We start from the raw sequence: 27,138 nt of genomic DNA on the forward strand, positions 1-27,138 counted from the left end.
TCGTCGGACGACGTGGGGAGATCCATGAGATATTTCAATTTCCCTAACCCTAACCCTAACCCAGTGCACCACCGGGACAACCGAAGATTGACTTATTTTAGGTGCATGAGGAATCGTCTTGAAATGTGGTAGTGATGAAAAGCCTTATAATCAGTCAGTAATTGTATGCAGGTGTGCAAACAAACAATTTGACCCAGTGAATGCTGAGAGAGCAGTCTTTTACAGCTCCCGACACACTTTGATACTTTTTATTTATTTAACCTTAATAAACATTAAGAACAGTTTCTTATTTACAATATTGATCTGGTCCAAGAGGCCCCACCAGGAATAAAAGGAACAAATAAAAAAAACACGAGCACGACTAATTTAGACAAATATAAAATGGATACACAAATACATAGCCTGTGTACAGAAAGAAAATAGAAAAGACCAATGCACTATAAATAATGATAATAATTGAGATGGGTCAATACTACCAGGGATGGTCAGGAGTGCAACGGGTGCCACAATTGACACACAGGTAAATACATGCACATCATAATAAAATGGTGAATGGGATCTGGCCGGATATCCATGAGGAGAGTCCAGGCATCCAGTCCAGCACCCCCGCAACACGCTGGAACAGACAGAATAGTGAATTAGAACAGAAAAGTACATAGTGGGAATGTATACTGTAATAACAAAGCTATTCATCTATTTTTTCATTCATGTTAGAGCTTGGAGCCAACACAGACTAGCCGATAGACTACCAGACAACTTCACCAAACAAAGTAAGTGCAACAACCGCCTCTACAGTTATTGTCAATGGGGAAGATTCCAAATCTACACATGTTCAATGGTGACACTGACAAATTCCAACTTCCAACTCCACACTTGTTCAATGGTCACACTTCCAAATTCCAACTTCCAAATCTACATATGTTCAATGGTGACACTCTGACAAAAATTCTGACAAAACTTCCAACTTCAGGACATTTACCTACTTCCAGCTTCCAAATCTACATATGTTCAATGGTGACACTCTGACAAAAATTCTGACAAAACTTCCAACTTCAGGACATTTACCTTCTTCCAGCTTCCAAATCGACATATGTTCAATGGTGACACTCTGACAAAAATTCTGACAAAACTTAGACTATACATAGATTTTTAACCAACTTCCAACTTCAGGACATCAGCCAATTGCTGTTGGTGGAATTAGATTATACATTGATTTTTAACCAACTTCCAACTTCCAACTTCAGGAAATGTACCTACTTCCAACTTCCAAATCGTAGACATGAACCGATTGCTGTCGGTGGACTTAGTGTTTGAATACATTTTCAACTTCCAAATTACTGATGTTTAGTTTTACCATGGAGCACTACTGCCCCTAGAGGTTTTTCGAATTACACTTCCAAATCCAGACGTACATTTTTTTGACTCAGTGCTGCCGCCCTTTAGTACGAGTACAAATTTCAAACATCCAACTTCAGCTTCCAACATCCAGCTTCCAACTTCCAACATCCAAATCCAGGGTCCAACTTCCAAATTCGAAGGTCCAACTTTACACTTGTTCAATGGTGACACTCTGTCAAAAAGTCCAAATTGGAGGGGGGTCAGTCGAGCTGAATCTGGACTTTCCAAATTGGCTATTAAACCCCATGTTAAATTGGCCTCAAACCTTAACCCTAACCCTTCCTCTGACGAAGCCTAACCGGGTGAAACGTTAGGAACGCTCTCTATTTCTGTGGATGTAAAGTCAGTTATTCTGGTGAACTGTTGTTTTAGCAACTTTGGAGTTTTTAATTTGGATGTACTTTATTTTAATTATTTTACTTTGTTTGTTTTAACTTAAACAAAGTCTGTTTTTACTTGGTCAACCTGCATTTTGGAGCGATTCAACTTTATACTTTTTTAACACCTGTGGAAATTACCTCATTCCCTTTGGTTTTAATCGAATCTCCTTCAAATGCTTTTTTGGCTGGTGAGTACAGAGACATCTACGTGTTCAGCTTTTTTTTTAACTTTGGACTGTAATCAGTTTTTGGGATATTCTACAACCCCATCGGGCGGATCAACGACATCCTGTCACCTTACCCAAGCACAGCCTACCTCCCAGCTAAAGACTACTCGACAGAACCGATTGGGGAAATCGATTTTATTCTTGCTAAGCTAACCATGCCTCCTAGCTAAAAGACATTGCACCAGCTGACCGGTTATGACATTATTATTATTTTACATTCTTTGTTTATCTTATGGTTACAACTGCATCTATTGTTTTAATCGCCATCTTTGGAAAGCTACGTTTTTAACCTTATTCTAATTTGGTTGATTTTACATCTCTCTTTTATCTTTTCCTTCTTTTCTCTTTGTTGGTTCTTTTTTAAAAACTCCAACTCCCAAACCCCCTCCTCTTTTTGTCAATAGTCCTAGGCCTTTTTTATTTGGCTAATGATTTTAGAAATAGGTTTAGCCTATTGGGTAGGCCCACTCACCTTACAGACCCACAGAAACACATAAAATTGACTCCGGTCGGGTCGAGTCCTTCAACCGATCTAGACCCGAAATTAATCAAACATTATTTTCAAATATTACAATCAATTCATCATACAGAAATTCTAGAAGAATCTATTAGAACAGGCATCCCACCATTAGGGATGGCTAGGAAAGTGGCTCAACTTACAGCATTCATTAAACCGGCGGCACCTGACGATCTGGTCTTAAACCAAATCAAAGAGAACACAATGGAGGACATGATTATAAATGTAAAGACCTTAATACAACATTATAATAATAATAATAATAATAATACATTTTATTTATACACATACTATAGCAAAGATCCGTACTAACCTGGGGCCATTCAACAATGAGGCCCTCGACAGAGCCCTTCGGTGGGCCCACCAGCGCTATGCCAGACCCCTTACTCCGTCTTCCATCTCCGCACTGTGGCTGCTATTGTCGGCCTCGGATCCGCCACCGCCTGCCACTCCGCTGCTCCTCTCGGACCTTGGGGCCTTTCCACCGCTTCCCAGATGACCACAGTCCACTATGGCACCTTTCAAGCATCGAAACACCTTACAGTTTTTCTCAGTCGCTTTGGTTCATTTCTCAGATCAGAATTGAAATTCACAAAACTACCTGTTCAATCTTCACATCAGTGTGTCACTTGTGCACATGAAAACAGTTTCTCATTTATTTGAACACATTGCGAATGCTTTGGTACATCCATGCACATGATTATGTACAATTCTCTGCTCTTTCCTACATTATCAATTGCTTATATCATGTTGATCAAAATGTATTGTAATGGTCTCTATGGAATAGTCTCACCCCCACAACATTTAGGTATTAGTTCATTGCATAAGTCTTTACATGCAAAATGGTTGAACAAGTTGTCATAATATGTCAAGCCTATTTCTATACATTTCTATACGCTGGCATTAGACTTTTTTTTGTTCTTTTTTCTATATCTGTCCTGAATTGGTCAATTGCTACCAGGTGAATCTTGACTTTCCCTAAAGAAGGGAAATCTGTGAAGTGTTAGATCAACCAACGATCAACCAGTACTGGAATAGCTCAAAGGTGCATCTCCTGAGCCATGAACTGGCAAGTATATAGCTGGAGCACAACACAATGTTACATTGTCTGAGAATTTGTGGCCCAACAGACAGGAACGTCAGGAGTTGTAGGATGACTGCACTGTAATTCCTACAGCAATGCATGTACAGTTTACCATAAGGAGATTTTCCTATGTTCACATTTCGAGCAATGACATGGTCTGTCAACAAATTACAGCACAAACAGTCAAAGCGTAAATGTGAATCTTGTCCAATCTCTTGCAATCAATCTCCCACATACACTAAGGTGTAACTTACAATTTACAGTAATTGTCTTCAAAACTTTAGACAGTTTACATCAGAACATCCCTCCAGAGTACACTGTTATATTGACAACATGACTAAGCAATTTGACTGTCTTATCCGTAGACAATGACACAAGGACTTGTCATTCTGATGGCACTGACATGTTCATTGAAACAGATATTTACTTTTGAGAGATGAACTAAGGATTTTGAGCAAGAGGCTGGCTTTTGCAGTTAATCCATGGTGTTTTGCTATTTGAACACATTGTTTTGAGAAATGCACTTACTGCTTTGCAAATTTCAATTCTGATCTGAGAAATGTACCAAAGCGACTGAGAAAAACTGTAATGCTACCGTCCAGGCCACTAACTATTCCTTCCCTTCTTACCCTTCCAACTCTATGCCCTAACTTAACCCGACGTTTTCCTACATCTGCCCCTCAACCACCGCGACCTAGCCGCGTCCCGCTACCACAAGGCCCACAGCGCTTACCAGTGACCAGGCCACGTCCTCCTCCGGTCGTCCCACCGGTGCGGACCACCTCGGCAGTCATTGACCCTCCTGGCGTCCTGGAGACGAGCCTTGGATCTCCCACGCCGGACCCGGAGCCCCCAGTCACCATTCCCGCTTCCTCAGCCCCTAGACCCAACCGTCTCTCCCTCGCAAGTGCCACGACCCGGAAGCGACTCTGTCCGTCGTCCTCCTCGCCGGCGCTGACCACTCCACCACCTGGTCAGGCAGTGTTACCTTCCATGACAAGGAACAAGATAATCATCACTAAGAATGGCTCAATTCAGAACTCTGACTCACTCACAGGTTGCGTGGAGATTCACCCTTGCCCTCTCACGCCTCCTCTGACCACTCCTGCTGTTGTTGCCCTTGTCCCAGTGGGGAAAGGTCCGAGTCGCCAAACCCCGACTTCTCCTTCCCTTTTCTCTTCCCCTATGCTCAGTGCTTCCTACCACCAGCCCTGCATACACCCCCCTACGAACCGCAAAGCCACTATGTGGTCCCTGTCTATTAGAAAACACATGATTATCACGGGCGATTCCAACTTGGCCCGCATCCCAAAAAGAAAAATGGACGACATCCAGATAGATAGCTTTCCAGGAGCCACATTAAGACATCTAACAGCCATCTTGCAGAAACACACATCTCCCAGATCGGACACTAAGCTCATCTTATTGTCTATTGGCATAAACAACTGCCTTAGACAACAGACAGCTATCACAATAATTAAGGACACCCGACGTTTAATTAGGACGGCCAGAGAAACATTCCCCCAGGCTCGCATTGCAATTCCCCTCATAACGGTATCTATCAGGCTATCCGCCACCCAACTCCGTTGTGTCAAGTCTTTTAATGACTTTGTGAGGGAGAATATCGAGGACGTTGACTCACGTGCTGGTTATCTCAACACACTGTCGACGCTTAAGGTACGAACACACCAAACGCGTAACCCGCGTAAGATTTACGTGCGTAACGCAGCTAAAATGTTGCTTGACCATTTTGTGTCAAAAATGGTCATACGTACGCAGCTACGCGCCTGTGGCTAAATCCTAACCTTAACCTTTAGCCTTATTCCCTAACCTTAACCCGAGTGGCTATTCCTACCACTTACCTAAATCCTAACCTTAACCTTTAGCCTTATTCCCTAACCTTAACCCGAGTGGCTATCCCGACCCCTAACCTTAATCTTTAGCCTTATGAGGCACCAAATGAGGAGCACTAACGAGAAAATCTTTCCCATCTTAACACCAACCGAACAACGAGAAATCTATCCTATCTTAAAACTAACCGAGGAGCACGAATGAAAAATCTATGCCCAAAGCTTCTTTGAGTCTTATGCTCCCCAACCTAACCCTAACACGAATAATAAATATATAGAACTGAACTGAACTACTGAACGGTTATGCCGCTTTTCCACTGCATGGTACCAGCTCGACACGACTCGACTCAGCTCGCATTTTTTGCGTTTCCACCGTGAAAACATGGTATCTGGTACCTGAAGTGGCTGCTTTTTTTAGTACCGCCTCGCTCTAGGTTCCAAGCGAGCTGAGCCAATGCTAAAAGGTGACGTCGCCTGGAAAGTACCTGTACAATCAATATCCTATATTGCAGAATGGGCCCGCACCTTTCGCCCACTCTCACTCAGCACAGGGGCCCCACAGGGTTGTGTACTGAGCCCTTTACTCTACTCCTTGTACACACATGACTGTGCCCCATCTCACACTACCAACACCATAGTGAAATTCGCAGATGACACAACTGTGGTGGGTCTGATCACCAAAGGTGATGAGGCCAATTACAGAGAGGAGGTTCAAAGGCTGACAGGGTGGTGCTCAGAGAACAACCTGAGCCTCAACATCAAAAAAACAAAAGAACTGATCATTGATTACAGGAAGAAGCAGGACACACACACACACACCACTACACATCAACGGGGAGACGGTGGAGAGGGTGTCCAGCTTCAAATTCTTGGGCATACACATCCCAGAGAACTTATCATGGGCAATAAACACAACAGCAATAGTTAAGAAAGCACAGCAGCGGCTATACTTTCTCCGCACACTCAGGAAAGTCAATCTCTCACAACAGCACCTAAGGTCCTTCTATCGCTGCTCCATCGAGAGTGTGCTCACCTATGGAATCCTGCCCTGGTACGGTAGCAGTTCTGCTGCAGACAGGAAGTCACTGCAGAGGATTATTAAAACCGCCCAAAACATCATCAACCAACAGCTACCTACCATGGACACCATCTTCAACTCCCGATGCTTGCAGAAGACACACAACATTATGAAAGACTCATACCACCCTGCCAACTATCTGTTTGAACTGCTGCCCTCAGGGAAACGTTACAGGTCCATCAGAACACGCACCACAAGATTCATAAACAGTTTCTATCCCAAAGCAGTCACCATACTTAACTCTGACTTGAAAATAAATCCACTAGTTCCGACAGTAATAATCCATGACGTCCACATGTAATGCAATGCTCAGCACTTTACATATTTGTACCACTATTTTAAGGCATACTATTTTCTTTTACTATTTTTTAGGCATACAATGGCACTAAGTTAACGGTATAGTGTGTGACGACATGAATGTAGTGAGTGAACGAAATGTTGAACGTATTTTCTTTCTTTATTTATTATTTATTATGTTACCTTTTTAAATGAGACCAGTACGTGAGTGCAAGTGTTATTTGACCTTGATATAACTACTGTAGCTGTATTACTTAGGCTGAATCACTAACAAAGTGTAAATCATTTCAAACATATTTCAGCAGACACTTGTTAACTCTCTGGGAAGGAAGGCCACACCACAACCAATCTCGAATACGACCTCAGATCAGACGAGACAACCCGCTGAACTTAAGCATATCAGTAAGCGGAGGAAAAGAAACTAACCAGGATTCCCCTAGTAGCGGCGAGCGAAGAGGGAAAAGCCCAGCTTTTCCCTCTTGTGTGTATACGTACAGACGGAGGGCAGATTATATAAGGGAAACCACCTCCTGATGGGACCGGTTCATGAATGATCATTTCCTTTTTCTTTTCTTTTCTTTAAGTTAAGGGACATGTAAACTTCTATAGAAAACTACACCCACACATGATGTCGGGTCAATAGCTCCACAATCACGCTTTTTCTCTAAGAAGAAGAACTTTCCCTCGGCAGTCTTTAATAAGGAAAAACAGTAGTCTATCTACGCCATAGTTTGTTTGGGTCGTGTGGAACATCAACGCTCAGGATGTGGTTTACGTGGTTTCCTATTTCTTGTTAAATTTAATATAGTCGGATGTTTTCTAAATTGCTATGCGTTGAATTGGAGTTTAGCAGTGATACATTCAGTGTTATGCTGTCGGCTTGTTGAATGAGCTCTTGCAGCCTAAATGCACTTGCAGGCCGGCTGACCGAAGCCAAAGAAAACACAACACCCAACTGGAAAGATTGTATAGCAAACCACAATAAAAGCTATCGATCGAGCTATCGATCCAGCTATTGGCTATCTCAGCTATTGGCTATCTCAGCTATTGGCTATCTCTAACCAAACAACCAATGTCGGAACGTCGCATCGGAACCAATGCCGGCGCAGAGAACGGCGCAGCACTTTAAAGGTAATATGTAGTGTAAACAGTCTCTTCTTAAGTTTTTTTGCGGGTTGATTTTTCAATGGCCACAGTTTAGACCTTTCACATTGCTTTGGGAAATATCGACATTTTTGGGTTAGTTTGAAGGCAACTGTTTGCTTGTTGTTGAAGTGAATGTGTTTAAATAAATCTAGTTTACATTACAAACTGAAGCCCCACTCACCAAGTGTGCCTCAGAAGAAAGTAGGATTATTTATTTTTTTCAGCTTTACTGATCGATATCCATGTGATCAATAGCTTTATTCTCCATGTTTGCTAAAGGCAAAGACCACTTTATCAAATCCCAATGGGAGCGTCTGGATCCGCTGCTAAACCACCACAGGAAGACAGATGATACGAGACTAAAACACTACTTTGTCCACCTTTCAACTACAAAATACTCCCAAGAAAACACAGATTGTTTTTTTGGGCCGACTGGGTCCCTGCTGAGCTCCATGGACCACATGGACACTGATGAACTGCTCATCGGGAAGCTCAAATAGCGCGGAAGGAAGCACAGCGAGGGCAACTGGAAGCGCATGCTGCTGGACCACGACTACAAGTACAACTACCAAACTACGGCTACGCCATAGTTTGTTTGGGTCGTGTGGAACATCAACGCTCAGGATGTGGTTTACGTGGTTTCCTATTTCTTGTTAAATTTAATATAGTCGGATGTTTTCTAAATTGCTATGCGTTGAATTGGAGTTTAGCAGTGATACATTCAGTGTTATGCTGTCGGCTTGTTGAATGAGCTCTTGCAGCCTAAAAGCACTTGCAGGCCGGCTGACCGAAGCCAAAGAAAACACAACACCCAACTGGAAAGATTGTATAGCATCCCAGAATAACACATCTAACTTGGGGAGAAGATCCTATCTATCTCCCAGTCTCATGGGAATATACAAAGACCCAAGCAGTCAAACACTATTCATCCATCCCAGAATAACACATCTAACTTGGGGAGAAGATCTTATCTATCTCCCAGTATCATGGGAATATACAAAGACCCAAGCAGTCAAACAGTCTTCATCCATTCGAGAATAACACCACTTGACCCTTGTGTTCCAGGGCCCAGCCCCCCCGCACAATGCTTTGGGTCACGGGAGCCGACCCCCAACTTCTCCCATGCCACCCCAGACATAGACCGGAGCCCCCCTGACGAGGTCCTGGCCCTCCCGGACAGGGGCCATGCAGACACACACACAAACACTCTGAATATATTCGAGAATAACACCACTTGACCCTTGTGTTCCAGGGCCCAGCTCCCCCGCACAATGCTTTGGGTCACGGGAGCCGACCCCCAACTTCTCCCATGCCACCCCAGACATAGACCGGAGCCCCCCTGACGAGGTCCTGGCCCTCCCGGACAGGGGCCATGCAGACACACACACAAACACTCTGAATATATTCGAGAAAAACACACTTTAACTGGGGAGAAGATTCTATATATCTCACAGTCTCATGGGAATATACAAAGACCCATACAGTCAAACACTCTACATATATTCGACAATAGCACTCCCAACCTGGGGAAGATGATTGTATACTGGTAACACTGACATGGACATGTACAAAGACCCATGCACACACACACAATGCATCAAGCCAGCGGCGAAGGCTGCTGCCCCTAAAGCCAAGAAGGCTTCGGAAGGCTACGGGGATCTGTCAATCATTGGATGAATATTAGTATTACACTTATGGCTATTCATTTCTCCACGGGATTCCCGTTGTAACCTTATTTGTTTTGGGTTATTGAAAGGGCTTTATGAACGGTTATATTTTGAGCAATTCTATTAACTTATTATATTTTGAGCAATTCTATTAACTCAAATAAGTTAAGTGACGAACAAACCCTTCTACCAGATGCTGATGGCAGTGGAGTACCTCCACAGGAATGGCATCATCCACAGAGATCTGAAACCCGAGAATAATCTATTGGCTTCTCAGGCAAAGACCTGTCTCATTAAGGTCACAGATTTCAACCAGTCCAAGATTCTGGAGGGGGAGAACAGCTCAACACGACCACGGGGCATGCACCTTACCAATAGACGAGTCCAACACGATACACCTGAAGCTCATTTTAAACCCTTGCACGTGTTTCAAATGTAATCTGGTCACCCAGAGAACGAAGATCACGGCCGACCATCGCAATACGACCGCGGGTGCGACCACCAGTGCATCGCTGAGAACAGCTCAACGCGACCAAGCGTTTCCCTGGATATGATGTGGAGAGGACATCGCTTCCTGGACATCGCTTTCACGCCAGACTACCCCTTCAAACCCCCAAAGGTGACGTTTCGCACAAGCCCTACAAAAGCGTTTCTCTGGCTACGATGTTGAGAGGACCCGCGTCTGGATCCGCTGCTAAACCACCACAGGAAGACAGATGATACGAGACTAAAACACTACTTTGTCCACCTTTCAACTACAAAATACTCCCAAGAAAACACAGATTGTTTTTTGTCTCGGACTCAAACTCACGACCACGGGGCATGCACCTTACCAATAGACGAGGTTGTGTAAACAAACATAAAAAAAAAGGAAAAAAAAACTTGAATACAAACTGAAAAGAAGAACCATTTCCCTTTGAGTCCCGAACCTTCCCCGTACGGCAATAGATTATCATCATGTCCAATGCCAATTTTAGGGAAATCAAAAGATGAATATCCCGACCAATATATTGTTTTTATTTTTTAATTTTTCTCTGACCGGCCGACCATCGCAATACGAGGGTTAGGGTTCGTATTGCGAACCCTGGCTTTCATTTTACACAACGTCAAGATAGAGATGTATTTTTTTATTATTTTTAATGGCACCTTTTGTTTTTATTTGTTCTGTTTTCTTTCTCTTCATTCTGTTTGTGTGTTTTTTAGTATGTCAGACTAATGTGTACATAATGTATAAGTCCTCATAGTGATGCATCTATTGTAAATACCATCTGATCTCTTCGGATAACGTGGCGAGTGCTTATGAAAAATGTGCGTGTGCGTGTCTAGACTCTTTTAGCGTAGAAATTTCAGACTTGTGATCATTTGAATGTCCAGAAGTGATATCAACCCCCTTACTTGGTGTACTTATATTATTGCAGGTTGCTATTATTGGTCCAAAACTCTTAACCACTAATCTGAGATTAACCTGATCAAGCCTGTTTAGGTGATTTCAGATTGGTCGGCTTGGTTTTTGTGTGGAAGGGAAAAGAATAAATAAAAACCTTTTTAGGGGAAGGCTGCTGCCCCTAAAGCCAAGAAGGCTGCTGTCAAGAAGCCTGCCGCCACCGTCAAGAAGGCTACCCCAAAGAAAGCCAAGAAGAAGAACAACAGTGTGTTTTCAGGCCTGTCCTTTGTGGCTCCAGCCTTCATGAGGAGAGAGAAGTCCGGCCAGGTGAGAGTCTGCTCACCTGAAGAGACAGACTCTGAGGAGGAGCACATCGATATCCATGTGATCAATAGCTTTATTCTCATGTTCCATGCTTTGTTAAGGAAGCCTTTTCCTGTTGGATTATGTTTCCCATCTTCTCTCAGAGCTCTGAATATCTATATGACTGCAAAACCTGTTATTACTGATGTACAAGAAGGAAGCGGCCAAGAAGAGCCCCCAAGAAGGCACCCAAGCCCGTGTTGTGTGCCCTATCTTTGCAGCCAATTCCTAAAGATCATGACTGAAAAAAAAATCTGGATTTAGCAAAACAAAATGAACACTTTGACTGCAGGCAAACACAACGCAGATTCAGCCGGTCACACTTGGATCTATAAATGCCCGTAAAACAAAGAAAGCCTTGTGTCCGTTGTGGCATCCCGCCACGGAAGCCTCGGCCTGGACAGGCCCGGGGTACCGTAAAGGACTGGGTATACCACCCCCACCCACCAGCCGGCGATGGAGAGCAGCCCATTCGGCTCCTCAATCAGGGTGATTGGGGGACACCTGGCCGAAAGCGGAGGAGCCATCTTAAGAGGACCAGCACAGCACAGCACGGGTCGGGAGCAGGAAGGAAGGGCTCGTGGCAGCGAGAGAGACCGCGACTCCTTCATAGTTTGATTGTTTCACGTTGATTGTTAAATAAAACCTGCCAGGACGTCGAGATCAAGGCCCTCCAATGCCTGGCTAAAAACCCTACGCCAAGCGAGTTTAACCCAGTAACCCAGAGAACGAAGATCACGGCCGACCATCGAAATATGGACACCAACAAGGTCTCTATTCTCAGTCTCAGTCTGTAAATAAGATTTCATTTCTGTCCCTGGTTTAGGAGAGGAAACGGAACAAAAATGTTTCAGTCTGCTCACCTAGGTACTTCCTGTCACATAATGTGAAAATACGATTTCGGCTTACCTTTATAAGTGTGTGTGTGTGTGTGTGTGTGTGTGTGTGTGTGTGTGTCTGTGTAAGCAGGTATATGTACCTGTTTATGTGTGTGGTTGTTTGTTTGCTAGTAAACATGTTTGAGGGTAACTGCATTCTTGAGCTTCTGTAAAGCTTTAAAAAACAACTAGACGATGACTGGTTTAATCTTCAACTCTCGACCGATGCCGTAGTGGGACATCATTCGTGTCATTTATTTTAGTTTTGTAGAAATGTATTGTTTTTCTCACTTGGTACCTGTATTCTTGATTTTGTTTTGAAGATATTTTGGTCTGTTTTTATAAGCTGTATCTGGTCCTCGAAGAGGACCAGATACAGCCCTGACCAGATTGAAGAGACAGACTCTGAGGAGGAGCAGCTCTGGACCTCTGGATTGACCGGACCAGTGCATCGCCGAGAACAGCTCAACGCGAGCGGCGAGCGAAGAGGGAAAAGCCCTGACCAGATTGAAGAGACAGACTCTGAGGAGGAGCAGCTCTGGACCTCTGGATTGACCGGACCAGTGCATCGCCGAGAACAGCTCAACGCGAGCGGCGAGCGGCGAGCGAAGAGGGAAAAGCCCAGCGGTCTTTGTTCAAAAGCATTTCCTTTTTCTTTTATTTTCTTTAAGTTAAGGGACATGTAAACTTCTATAGAAAACTACACCCACACATGATGTTGGGTCAATAGCTCCACAATCACGCTTTTTCTCTTGCGGTCATTGTTCATTAATTTCATCGATTGGGTTCCTTTGTTAAACCAAAAGCATGGGAGCACAAATCTCCAAAACCGCTGGAAAGGAAGACGTTGCTGCAGAAAAGCCAGCAGTATTAAACCGTTTAAAGAGGACATGCTGGCTTCAGATTAAAAAATGTATTTACTTGTTTTATTTGACATTGAATGTATCGAATTCAATGTTTTGTTCAAAAAGAAAAACTGCCTATTTGTTGTCTTCATGTTTCGTTTGTATAACTTGTTGTGTTATTAGGTTAAGTGGGGTTAACGGGTTTGGGTTCTTTATTGTTTGTGTGTTCTGGTCCCCCTCCTGCACTCCTCGCAAGAAACGGGAAAGCAAAGCCAGCATGAACAAGACCTCCAAGTTACTGTCCACCAGTGCCAAAAGGATTCAGAAGGAATTGGCAGACATCACACTGGACCCTCCGCCAAATTGCAGCGCCGGGCCCAAGGGAGACAACATCTATGAGTGGCGCTAAGTGGCGCTAAGCGGAGGAAAATAAACTAACCAGGATTCCCTGGTTAGTTAGCGGCGAGCGAAGAGGGAAAAGCCCAGCGGTCTTTGTCAATTCGCCAAATTGCAGCGCCGGGCCCAAGGGAGACAACATCTATGAGTGGCGCTCCACCATCCTGAGATCCCCGGGCTCCGTGTACGAGGGAGGAGTCTTCTTCCTGGACATCGCTTTCACGCCAGACTACCCCTTCAAACCCCCAAAGGTGACGTTTCGCACAAGCCCTACAAAAGCGTTTCTCTGGCTACCATGTTGAGAGGACCCGCTTCTGGATCCGCTGCTAAACCACCACAGGAAGACAGATGATACGAGACTAAAACACTACTTTGTCCACCTTTCAACTACAAAATACTCCCAAGAAAACACAGATGGTTTTTTTGGGCCGACCGGGTCCCTGCTGAGCTCCATGGACCACGTGGACACTGATGAACTGCTCATCGGGAAGCTCAAATAGCGCGGAAGGAAGCACGGCGAGGGCAACTGGAAGCGCATGCTGCTGGACCACGACTACAACGGCGGCACGGGCGTCATGCTGAAGGACCGCTGGAGGATCCTGAAGAGGGACACCGTGGCCTGACCCGGTCCCCCTATCCCCCCCCCCCCACGCAATGGGACCTGACCACTCAGCAGATCCTGCCCTATATTGACGGGTTTCGACACATCCAGTAAATCTCAAACCATATAAATCGTTTTGTAGCTAAAGTCCCAGTGCTGCAGAGGATATTACGGGATTGGACCTACGCTTTCTTGGCTGTTTTTTGGCTTTGAGCTAAAAAAATAAATACAATATATGAAGATTGCCTATCCACCTTGGAGCTTTTACATTCACGTGAACTTCTAAAAGGATGTATCACTGCTAATATTTTACAGAAGAATTGGAAAGTTTTCCACCGAAATGGAAGGGACTATTCCATGGATAATCTTTTCATTTGTGTTGTCCGACTTGACGCACTGTCTCGGACTCAAACTCACGACCACGGGGCATGCACCTTACCAATAGACGAGGTTGTGTAAACAAACAGATACAAACTGAAAAGAAGAACCATTTCTCTTAGAGTCCAGAACCTTCCCCGTACGGCAATAGATTATCATCATGTCCAATGCCAATTTTAGGGAAATCAAAAGATGAATATCCTGACCAATATATTGTTTTTATTTTTTAATTTTTCTCTTTTGGCACGGCCGTGCGAGATATTGACACTGTCGCCCCGTGGGAAAAGGTGCTGTAGCTCTAAAAAAAACAAAAACGAAACGTGTTTATAAGTACATACATATGTGTATGTATATACGTATATACATGCATTATATATATTACCTACAAAATACTCCCAAGAAAACACGGATTGTTTTTTTGGGCCGACCGGGTCCCTACTGAGCTCCATGGACCACATGGACACTGATTAACTGCTCATCGGGAAGCTCAAATAGCGCGGAAGGAAGCACGGCGAGGGCAACTGGAAGCGCATGCTGCTGGACCACGACTACAACGGCCGCACGGGCGTCATGCTGAAGGACCGCTGGAGGATCCTGAAGAGGGACACCTCTTAATTATAATTTGTAACCTCAAACTCTTTTTATTAAGTTGATGGAAAATAGTTTTATCAGTGCAATTTAAAGGTACATGTTTTCTGTGCATCTGCAAGGCCCCCCCTCACCCTAGGGGAGCAGGGACAACATGAGCGTGGTGCTGGTGAGCCTACCGGGCGCGCCCAAGGTGACCGAAGAGGCCCTGAAGAAGGAGGAGGACCTGGACAAATACTTGGAGTCGCGGGTTGAGGGTAAGTATGGACTGCGTCCTACTGCCCCGATACCGCCAATTACCCTCCACGTTGTCACCGTAGTTTCCAGAAGAATCTCCTTGTATGATAATGAATTGGCGTAGATGGCGTTTATTTATTTTGCAAGGCACTCTTGTGTTTCTCACACATGCGTGTGTGTGTTTGTTCCGGGGGTCCAGAGCTGCTGGGACGCTTCGGGGACGAGGGGGTCCCCGACCTGGTGTCTGTACTGCGGAGCATCGCCACGGAGACCGTGCCCAACCTCCCACCTGGTGGAGGCCTGGCCAGCAAGTAAATAACAAACAGACACACAATGAGACACACACTGAGACAGACACAGAGACACACACACACACTCTCTCTACGCTCAGGAATCTGAGACGATGAAGAAGAGGGAGTCGTTTTTTTGTTAACACTAAATCTTGTTTGTTTGCGTGTCAACAGACGGAGTGTAATCGAGGCCATGTACAACAGGCTGAACCCATACAGGGAAGAGGAAGGGGTGTGGGGTATCTATATGACTGCAAAACCTGTTATTACTGATGTACAAGAAGGAAGCGGCCAAGAAGAGCCCCCAAGAAGGCACCCAAGCCCGTGTTGTGTGCCCTATCTTTGCAGCCAATTCCAAAAGATCATGACTGAAAAAAAAATCTGGATTTAGCAAAACAAAATGAACCCTTTGACTGCAGGCAAACACAACGCAGATTCAGCCGGTCACACTTGGATCTATAAATGCCCGTAAAACAAAGAAAGCCTTGTGTCCGTACCTAACCCTAACCCAGAGAACGAAGATCACGGCCGACCATCACAATATGGACACCAACAAGGCCACTCCTGATTTGAAACCCAGTGCGCAACCACCAAGCCCTGAAGACTTGATGGAAGCCCGTTGAGTGGATGAAGAAATTAGCAAGGTGCCTGCTCGGGACAGGGCTGTGGAGGAAACGACGGGCGCCGACACGAGGAATAATAATGGATAGATAGATAGATAGACAGTCTTCTCAATTTCATTCACAGAGAATTCATAGGAAAATGAATGACATAGCTAGACCTACATAGTGGTTATGGCCATAGCCACTTTTGTAACGCGTTACTCCCAACACGATAGATAGATACGTATATAGATAGATAGATAGGCAGATAGATAGCCACTTTTGTAACGCGTTACTCCCAACACGATAGATATAGATAGATACGTAGATAGATAGATAGCCACTTTTGTCAAGCGTAACTCCCAACACGATAGATAGATAGATAGATAGATAGATAGATAGATAGATACGTAGATAGATAGATAGATAGCCACTTTTGTAACGCGTTACTCCCAACACGATAGATAGGTAGATAGATCGATAGCCACTTTTGTAACGCGTTACTCCCAACATGATGGAGGAGGCCCTGGTGCTTTGTGCTGATGTCTGAGATATAAAGCTGATGAAGGACGTCAATCTCAGAGCAGAGCAAAAAGCAGCTTGTCTCTAGCCGGTCTGTAGACTGAATGAGAGGGAGGCTTATATTTGGCTGGTCACAGGGTTTGAAAAGGTATACAATGTTGCAAAATTCCACGCCAGGAGCCAATCAGGCGTGGGGTCAAGGAAAGTTCGATCTGGTATTTTTCCATTCTGGAAAAATACCAGAATGGACGCCAGAATGGGCGTGAACGCCTCCACTTCGTCCATTAATTCCTGCTAATTGACACCTCAAAGGGCATTATCCCGCTTAACTCCCGCTTATACCACGGTCACTTACCAACGGTGACCAAATTAAGACCAAATTAAGACCAAAAAAAAAAAAAGGGTTCACAATCAGTTTACATACCCTTTAGTGGTTGTTCATGTTCAGATAATCTGTGTTTTTGTCATGCATGTTGTTTGTCTTTGTCAGCTTCATGTCTTTGTGATGTTTGTATGTATTTGTCTGCTTAAGTTTTAACAAAAGTTTGCTAAAGAAAACACAAAAGGGAGGAACAGCTTGAGCCTTTATTTGTTGATTGGTCACTAGGAATGCGCGATATAAGCGATATACGATATAAACGATAAAAAATGGCCTATGATAGAGATTTTAGTTATATTGCTCTATCGCGATAATGTACGTTTGACGCGATCTATCCATGACTCGCGAAATATAAAGAGCCACGAGTTGCAACCGTCTGCAACGTATCGTCCGCGACCCGCAAATTTTAAAAAGAGCCACGAGCTGCAACCAGCTGCATCGCATCGTCCGCGACCCGCGGAATTTAAAGAGCCATGAGCTCCGACCGGCTTCAACGCATCATCGTCATCTCGTCATCAAGTAAATATGGCTGAAAGCGAAACGGAGGAGCTGGTGATTGCTCTCATTTCATGTTCATTTCAAAATTATATGCGTTCATTTTGCACTTATTGTTTTATGTTTTAATAGCAAGTATCTGTGCACACACTTGGAAGATTTTTCTTTATTTAAAATAGCCATGCCTAAATAATACTGGGCGTATTTCCCTAATTCACAGTATTAGTTTCTTTATTAACAAGACACCACCAATTTTAATTTCATTAAGAGAAGTATACGTCATTACACAGAAGATTTTTTTCTTTTTTAAAGTCTCTGCAGCTACAACAGTTGTATGATTAGTTTTGCACAATAAATGTTCTCAAAACGACATACATTTAGCAGTTTAGCTTTCCTTAGAGTCTATGTAACCTGTTCTGAAATGGTTCTATTATGATTTATATATCGTGATATATATCGTTATCGCAATAGGTTGCATGTATATCGCAATATGGATTTTAGGCCATATCGCCCATCCCTATTGGTCACCTGAGTCTATGGATAATCATGTTCATTATTGCACTTTAGCCTGTACAAGCCAATTGTTGATTTGTATCTTGAGTACAAGTGTGTGTGTGTGTGTGTGTGTGTGTGTGTGTGTGTGTGTGTGTGTTCTTTAATTGTTTAGTGTTTTTTATTATTATTGTTATTTATATGTGCCTGTCCTTGTGATGTGTGTATGTCTGTCAGCTCCATGTTTAACTAAATGTTTGCAAATGGTAGTACATGTTTGTCTCTCGTCTCATGCTCTCGTGTTCTCGCCTGTAGATCTGTACCTAGTCGTGGTGGGCGAGCTTTTAACTAAAATGATCTTGTTTATTTGTGTTTATATGGATTGCCTTTTCAATGAAACACATTCTGGTTGAAAAATAAAAGTTGTAAAAGTATTTTGGAGTCTCAGTGTGCTTGGGTTTCAGAAGGGGTGGGGTATTGGAAAGAAAAAACACACCAAAGCAATTAGAAGTCCTTGTGTCTTCACTCCCGCAACCAGAGGTGTGAATACACCCCCACTGTGATGGCTGCACTCCCTGTGTGGTCAAAACAATGACTTCTGTGAATGGCTCTTATTATTTTTCTTAATTCAGCCCAAAAATGTAACAATTTAACACTTTTCCACTTGATTGTATGAATCTCATCAGCTACATCCACTCAAAGTATGAAAATAATAAATAAAACATCCAGCAGACTAGTGGATTTTGATAATCTAGGCCTTGCACATGACATTTCTGAAAATAAAACCACCCACCAGTGGCCACCAGATGGAGCCGTCCGTTTTGATCCTCGATCCTTTTGGATCGATCCCAGTGTTGAGGGATAGGGACTTTGGGGGGTCATGAGCCATTCCCAGGCGGTCACCCATCCAAGTACTAACCAGGCCGGACCCTGCTTAGCCTCCGAGATCAGACGAGATCGGGCGTGCTCAGGGTGGTATCATTCATAGCTATTATTTCTTTAGAACAACACGACCAGGGGAGAGCGCGAACGCAGTCCCCCACTACCAGAAATTATGCAATCGAGATTCCCACATTTGGGGAATTCGCACGGGTCAGCAACAGCCTCAGTGCAATGGCTGAGCCTCGCTATGGGTGAACCACCTTCTTGATCATTTTGGTATTTTAGTATTTATTCATTTATTTAAAGGACAGTGCACATTGATTAACATTTCTGTAAATGCGCCAGTGTTAGCCAGCAGGCTAATTTTCAACTGTAGTCCCTTGGCAAGATGTTATACTAGGCACATGGTGGCTGAAAATAAAATAACATATTAAATCACACAGCAATTGATATACAATAATAAAACATAATGCCATAGGACTGGCTCCATTAAAACATTAAAACATAAGACATATAACCATACAGCCATACAACCCTTAGGGGATCTATATAGAGGAAGACAAACATTAACGTATTATGAGAGGTGCTCACATTTTTGTATGGTCAAAAGCCAGCCCTTAAGATGGTGTGTGAATGTATGGTGTGAGGTGGAGTTTCTAATGTCCACTGGCAATTGGTTCCATAGTTTAGATGCTCTCACAGAAAAGCATAGTTGGCCAAATGAACTGGACCTAAGAGGGACTACACAGTCCCCTCTTAAGGCAGACCTTGTGGTTCTGCTGCTGGATGACTTCTGCTGTATAAAAGTGCAGAGTGGTGGAGGAGCCTTCCCATTAAGGATCTTAAAGATTAGGCATGCATCACTGTGTTTTAAAATATTTTCCCAACTGAGTAAGTTATATTTGTTAAGAATCTTACAGTGGTGGTAAAGTTTGTAAAGTGGTAAAGTGAAGCGATAAAATAGGCTTTAATGTTGTGCTACATGCCTGGGTCCAGCTTGTCATACAATATGTTAGGTGAGGGATTATCATAGTATTCATGTATAGCTTTGCTACAGGTGTTGTCAAACAGTTCCTTATATACCTAAAGTTTGCTAGGTTATATTTGGTTATTTGCACTACCTTTCTCACTTGATCTTTAAATGATAGAGTAGAGTCAAGAATAATGCCTAGATATTTAAACTGTGTAACTGTTTGAATGACCTCCCCAGACACACAGACATTGGGTTCACAGTGAGATACAGTATTGCTTTTGCTAAAAAACATACAGACTGTCTTCTTAACATTGAGATTCAGCTGTGAGCAAGTAAGCCATTTATGTACATGTACCATTGTGTCGCTGAGCTTGGCAGCAGCTTGGGCTTTAGTTTTTGCATGAACATATATGACTGTATCATCAGCATACATCTGAATCTCACATCCAGTGCACACTGATGGCAGGTCATTTATGTAGATGCTGAACAGAATAGGGCCCAGGACAGATCCCTGGGGTACACCCAGTTCGTTCGTTGTGTTTGAAATTGTAAATAATTATACTTGAAGAAAATACTTTTGCTTTGAGAATTCTTGTATCATGGTATCTCCCTTGCCAGGTAAGTATGAGTTGTACACGTTCAGGTGGGCTGAACGATGCCCACGCGTGTTCCCCAGGAGAACGGTTGCAAAGCATTCGGAGATGTCTAGACTTTAATAAACACTGTAGACCACCGGTATCATACACGATGACAGGCGAATCTGAAATCAGCGTGATGGAAGCATAACGAAAGGAAACCTGGAGGTCCGAGTTATCGACACGCCACAGAAAGAATCCTTTTTTCTTTCTTAAACAACAGAATAGTGGTGGCGAGATGATGCCTCATGAAACGTCAAAGCCTCGCAGCCAGGTGAACCATCAAAGTGGTTCGACCTCGAAGCTTCAAATGAGTACGCTAGGGACAAGGAATGAAATTATGATGAAAGAAAGAGTTTCCTGTGATGATGTGATGTTTGCTTCGTACAACATCAAAACGTTTAAGAATTAAAGTCATTTCAGTGATACGTGTGAGTGTGCCGTTCATAAATATCTCCCGAGCTCATGGTAGAGAACAAATCATTTGACAAATGTAACCAATTTTAGGAGTGTAAAAGTGAATTACAGTATAATATAAGTTGGACTAACAATAAGACCAGGACCAGAATCAGAAGAGACCAAATTCGAGAGGAGCCACTGTACTGAGCAACAACAATGAGGCAGACACAAGAGTAACAATTGAGTAGCCACTCTTATGTTTTACAGTGAACAAAGTAATTTGTCTGGTTCGTACAAAATGCAAAATATTATACCAAACAGTAAGAAAAATAAAAAAGTAGTGTGCACACTTAAAACAAAAATGTCTGTTGGGGCCCTTAAAATCAAAGGAGTTGTTGCAAGTTCACCTGATTCCAAGGTTCCTTGTAGTGTAATGTGAATGTATTATTTGTGTGAATGAGTGTGTACGTGAATATCTCCTCGGTGCTAATCTTCAATCAGGGTAGTTGGCTCGCCATCTTTCACAGCAGATAGTTGTCCTGAACCTCAGACTCTCAGTCCTCTAAAAAACCTGACCTGTAGACAGGGTCACACAATACATTCAACACTATCCATTCTCAGATGCATCATTAGGGATATCAGATGTCGAAAGATGCACACAATTACATCTTATTCTGACAAATCTTCATCTCTATTCAATTCTCAAATATCTATCTTTGTTGTACAACGTTCAATCTTTAGTGTATCATTCATGAGAACTAAATATTAAAGTGCTCACACATTTACCTGTTCATGTGAACAGTTTAAATAATACTTATGGCAAGTAACCATTAACATACAAAACCATTAATTATAAACATCTGAACCATGTGCAAATAACATAACAGTACACATTTTGAGTTAAACTCAGAGGTATTAAAGAATTGTGCTTAGTTCACTCTTACACTATAGGCCTATTCATGTCCGAGATCTGCACCAAAAATTACCCTCTAATTGCTTTAAACTCAGTTGGAATAACATAAATGTCTTCAATAAATTGCACAATACAAAATAAACTATTGTTTTATATTCATCACACTCACAACATATCAAATTACTCTTTTTTCCCTAATATCACCACTGCTTTCTTTCAGCACACGGAAAACAACAGGAAAATAGCACCAGAGCAGCTAAAGAGCAAATTTCTCACCGATGCTCTGTGTATCAAGGTGGAGCATGCCGATGCCGAACCTCGTAGCAGCTCTCCGGAGGACAGGCAAGCAGTTAGCCTGCTAAGCACAGAGCTAGCATTAGCATGGACGACGACGGTAAGCGTCAAGCTATCTTTTCATCGGATAATGAATTCGTCTTACCGACGTAACTCTCCTTCGTTCAGCCACTTGGCTCCGGACCTCTACTGGGTAAGTGCTCCGACTCTTTTTCCTTTTTCACAGGTTTCACTCTGGGTTTTTTCTCTAGTTTTCCTCTTCTCCTTAACACACAGCTGCCCTCGCTTCCCGGGCCGAGATCCGAAAAGACCGGAAGAGCAACGCGACTGCACTTCCTCTCCGAGCCGACAGGCTGAGCGTGGCCTGCGTAGCTTCTGATTGGCTGCTGAGAACTATGTACCCCACGTGGGACCATGCGAGTTGAGCGGTGCATTCAAAACAAATAAGATAATCAAAGCAAAGTCTCTCTTCTTTTACGGTACTAAATGACCAGTGTTTCTTACACAAAAAATAAGAAAATAAAGAAAATAAAACCACCCACCAGTGGCCACCAGATGGAGCCGTCCGTTTTGATCCTCGATCCTTTTGGATCGATCCCAGTGTTGAGGGATAGGGACTTTGGGGGGTCATGAGCCATTCCCAGGCGGTCACCCATCCAAGTACTAACCAGGCCGGACCCTGCTTAGCCTCCGAGATCAGACGAGATCGGGCGTGCTCAGGGTGGTATCATTCATAGCTATTATTTCTTTAGAACAACACGACCAGGGGAGAGCGCGAACGCAGTCCCCCACTACCAGAAATTATGCAATCGAGATTCCCACATATGGGGAATTCGCACGGGTCAGCAACAGCCTCAGTGCAATGGCTGAGCCTCGCTATGGGTGAACCAATTTTCAATTTTTAGGCGTTTGGGTGAACCACCTTCTTGATCATGGTATCTCCCTTGCCAGGTAAGTATGAGTTGTACACGTTCAGGTGGGCTGAACGATGCCCACGCGTGTTCCCCAGGAGAACGGTTGCAAAGCATTCGGAGATGTCTAGACTTTAATAAACACTGTAGACCACCGGTATCATACACAATGACAGGCGAATCTGAAATCAGCGTGATGGAAGCATAACGAAAGGAAACCAGGAGGTCCGAATTATCGACACGCCACAGAAAGAATCCTTTTTTCTTTCTTAAACAACCGAATAGTGGTGGCGAGATGATGCGTCAAATGAAACGTCAAAGCCTCGCAGCCAGGTGAACCATCAAAGTGGTTAGACCTCGAAGCTTCAAATGAGTACGCTAGGGACAAGGAATGAAATTATGATGAAAGAAAGAGTTTCCTGTGATGATGTGATGTTTGCTTCGTACAACATCAAATCGTTTAAGAATTAAAGTCATTTCAGTGATACGTGTGAGTGTGCCGTTCATAAATATCTCCCGAGCTCATGGTAGAGAACAAATCATTTGACAAAGGTTTTAAGTCATCCCGGGCAAAATAGATTGTCTTATAACTACAGTAGCCTACTAATAATTGTATTAATAGAACTGCATGATATCTGAGAACGAGTGTGATTAATTACATAGCCATAAAAGTGATCTTGGAACTGGGTAGGGTCTTCTTTTTGTAAAAATGTGCCAATTGTGAACCCATATCGCGGAACAGCCCGAGATGAAGCCTCGAACGTCACGCGCTACGTCATTTCGCCTATGTGAATCCTACTCGATACGGAGCTTCGCTGGGGGAGGAGCCGAGGTACTCGACACACGCCCCGATGCCTCGACGCAAACCATAACATCACTACAACAGAATATCGTTGGAATAATTGTAAACAGTGCGTTTATGAATTGTAAATGACACTTTATTGTCTACAGGCGGACGGGTGTACTCTCAGGAGGAGTTTAGTTTTTCACAGTGAGAGAGGGGTGCGTCGGTCCTGGAGTTACTGCAATACCAGGTCGATGGGTGGAGTGGACGGAGCAAGCCCCTTTTCCATCTCCCAGTTCCAAAAATAGGTCCCCTACCCCCGGGTAGGGGACGTATCAGATATTAAACTGATAAGAACAGATACTACACTTGATCTTAGCCAAAAGGCCGAGAAGCGATGCTCCCACATGCTCAGACCAAGAGGCGAGGTTCCCAGACACGTCGCTCCACTTGGCGGTTTAACAGACAACGACGAAACAAAAAAAAGACCAAGCAATCTGTGTGCGTGTTTGTGTGTCTGTGAAAGCTGGAGAAATAAACCGAGGTCGCTACATCTCTTTGCTGCTGCCTGCTGGCAGTCTCACTAGGCCGTCTGCATGTTTCACAAATAGAGTTTGGAGCAGTGGAGGCTTCTATGAGACTACAGGTGAAGCAGTGAGTGAACGAAATGTTGAATGTATTTTCTTTCTTTATTTATTATTTATTATGTTACCTTTTTAAATGAGACCAGTACGTGAGTGCACTGAATGTCGTTGTACTTCTGTCCAATGACAAATAAATATATATCTATAACACCCGGAACTCTATTGCAGCCAATGAGTTCGAGTTGAAAAAGAAAATAGCTTACAGCACGTGGTATTCCCCGGTGAAGCTGTCGACGGAGGATTCACTCAGGTAAATGTTATCCCCTGCATCGTTTGCTAGTTAATAATTAGACATTTTTTTTACGGTTTATATTAAGCTGTTTCGATTTTGTAGAAAGAGAAAAGATTTCGACCGTGTCATAACGCGGTCGTTGTGTATAAAGGGAAGAAGTAGTGGGTACGTTTTTAGCTGCTGGGTAGACTTTAGTCAACCTATCGCCGTTTTGTCGGTGAGCAACCATATTACCCGTGGGAAGTCTCGTTCTAACCGTGGCAATCTAAGCTTTCCAACGGTGTATGGCATTACTATATTCACCCAAGGGTCGTTGAAATAATAAGCTGATTAATGTGTGTTTTGTGACGATAGCTAGGCGCGGCTAACGACACTGTTTACAATAGTAAGGGCTACGTCGCATACCTGCAAACTTGTTGCTTTTCGGCGACAATCAACGTTTTCTTGGTCAATTTGATGTGGATATGTGTTAATATGGGTAAATGTGACTGTTTAGACAACAGCTGATGCGAGAGTAATTGTAACATGAAGCAATTTGGCGACCGTGTTAATCTCTTGACAATCTGGCGAGCTTGTTGTCCTAGGCTAATACACCAACAGCAGATTTCTGTATAATAAAGGGCTACTGTGGAGGTGGGGCGGCGTCTGGCCTGCAGGGGGAGCATGGAGCACCGGGTCTGCTGGGGTGATGGGGTCTGATTGCGGACAGGTGTCTGCAATCTGACCCAATCAGGAAGTGTGTATTTATGTGCCTGCTTGTCTTTCAGTCGGGGCTTGAGATAGGGAGGAGGAAGACGCTCTCTGCGAGCCGGAGAGAGCATCGTAAAACCAGGAGACGGACGGATTGAACAGTGAACCGTTGTCCTCTTGTTCGTGTGTCTTTAAGATTGTGTAATTGAAGTGGAAATAAACAGGAGTTCGCTCCATTTCCACAAAGAACTGTGTCCTGACTCCGTGAACCCGTTACACTGGCGCCCAACGTGGGGCGGAGTCAAGTATGGATCCATCATCATTGGCCAGTGTCCTCGGACACCTGGCCCAAAGAGCGGAGCGACAGACCCAACTGCAGCAGGCCCAGAACGAGGTCCTGGTGGAGCTGGCCCGCTCCTTGGCCACCGACCGGGAGGCCATGCGGGAGCTACTCGGCTCCGGAGAACGCGGCGGGGAAACCCGACCGCGGCGACATATATACGTCCCCAAGATGGGGGAGGCCGACGACCCAGAGGCCTTCCTGGAGACCTTCCGGGGGGTGGCCGAGGTCTCAGAGTGGCCGCCGCAGGAGTGGGCCCACCGTCTCCTGCCTCTGCTGACGGGAGAGGCCCAGCTCGCGGCCCACAGCCTACCAGCGGCGGCCCAGAAGGACTTTGACACCGTCACCAGGGCTATCCGGGACCGGTTGGGCCTAAACCCGGAGGAACATCGCCGCCGGTTCCGGGCCCTGGCCTTCAACGACGGCGACCGGCCCTTCACCTACGCCCAGCAGTTGCGGGACCAGGCGAGGAGGTGGCTGGACCCGGAACAACACACACCGGAGGACATAGTGGAGCAGGTGGCCCTGGAGAGGTTCGTCGAGGGGCTTCCAACCAGAACATCTACCTGGGTCCGGTACCACCAGCCCGGGAGCCTCTCGGCGGCCGTCAACATCGCGGAGGGCCACCTGGCTCCCCCTCTGTCAGACCGACGACCGGTCCCGAGCCCGCGGACCGGTGCCGTAGCCCTGCAGCGGGACAGGCCCACCCCGGGACCGAGGGCGAGATGGGGGGGGGGTCCCAGTCACGAGCAGGCACATAGTGCACCTTCCCGCCCCATCCCGCAGACGGGCACTCAGACGGCAGGGGAGGCGTGCTGGCGGTGTGGACGGCCGGGCCACCTTCGGCGGGACTGTCCGTTGATGGAGGTGGGCCAGGTCGTCCGCGTCACCGGTGCCCCGGTTCTTCCCCACGGTCCCGGCGAGGCGTACCGTATCCCGGTGAGGATACAGCGGGGTACGTACCAGGCGCTGTTGGATTCGGGGTGTATGCAGACCATGATCCATCAGCGCCTGGTGCGATCCGAGGCATTGATAGAGGCATCGAGTGTTTCGGTGAGATGTATACACGGGGATGTTCACACGTATCCCTTGGTCCCTATCGAAATTCGTTATGGGGGGAAAACGCATAGAGTCAAGGCGGCGGTTAGTCCGAGCCTCACGCACCCCCTGATTCTAGGGTTAGATTGGGCTGGGTTTCCAGGGGCGGTTAGCGAGACTACGGGGGTGCGGCCACGACAGATAGGGACATGTAGGTCATGCGCTGTGTTCTGCGCCGATGCAAGGGCGTCCGACGCTGATCAGGGATCGGGGGAGGAGGCGGGAGGTTCTCAACCCGAGGTCCGAGCG

The 27,138-nt window shown here is 44.8% G+C and overlaps 1 protein-coding gene, 2 non-coding genes and 1 pseudogene across 3 annotated transcripts; 1 reads left to right on the forward strand and 3 right to left on the reverse strand.

Moving 5' to 3' along the window:
* Positions 1 to 15,200: 15,200 nt before the first annotated feature.
* On the forward strand, positions 15,201 to 18,421 carry LOC132446174 (protein phosphatase 1A-like). The gene is made up of 4 exons (XM_060036323.1): positions 15,201 to 15,334; positions 15,514 to 15,625; positions 15,779 to 15,878; positions 18,410 to 18,421. The coding sequence occupies exons 1-4, from the start codon at positions 15,232 to 15,234 to the stop codon at positions 18,419 to 18,421; spliced, it is 327 nt and encodes a 108-aa protein (XP_059892306.1). The 5' UTR covers positions 15,201 to 15,231.
* A 687-nt stretch (positions 18,422 to 19,108) lies between these two features.
* LOC132447104 (U1 spliceosomal RNA) lies at positions 19,109 to 19,264 on the reverse strand. Its single transcript, XR_009523036.1, has one exon. It is a non-coding gene; the product is annotated as a U1 spliceosomal RNA (small nuclear RNA).
* A 3,689-nt stretch (positions 19,265 to 22,953) lies between these two features.
* LOC132447102 (U1 spliceosomal RNA) lies at positions 22,954 to 23,149 on the reverse strand (annotated as a pseudogene).
* A 949-nt stretch (positions 23,150 to 24,098) lies between these two features.
* On the reverse strand, positions 24,099 to 24,284 carry LOC132447105 (U2 spliceosomal RNA). The gene has a single exon (XR_009523037.1). It is a non-coding gene; the product is annotated as a U2 spliceosomal RNA (small nuclear RNA).
* Between the last annotated feature and the right edge of the window lie 2,854 nt (positions 24,285 to 27,138).

Source organism: Gadus macrocephalus, chromosome 18, assembly GCF_031168955.1.
Source record: "Gadus macrocephalus chromosome 18, ASM3116895v1".
Lineage (NCBI taxonomy): Eukaryota > Metazoa > Chordata > Actinopteri > Gadiformes > Gadidae > Gadus > Gadus macrocephalus.

What these genes read in the sequence shown, in the direction of transcription:
- LOC132446174 (XM_060036323.1), top strand. Translation starts at nt 15,232, where the DNA reads ATGAGCGTGGTGCTGGTGAGCCTACCGGGCGCGCCCAAGGTGACCGAA. An exon ending in CTTGGAGTCGCGGGTTGAGG is followed by an intron (nt 15,335 to 15,513) that starts GTAAGTATGGAC and finishes CCGGGGGTCCAG; the next exon opens with AGCTGCTGGGACGCTTCGGG. An exon ending in GGTGGAGGCCTGGCCAGCAA is followed by an intron (nt 15,626 to 15,778) that starts GTAAATAACAAA and finishes GCGTGTCAACAG; the next exon opens with ACGGAGTGTAATCGAGGCCA.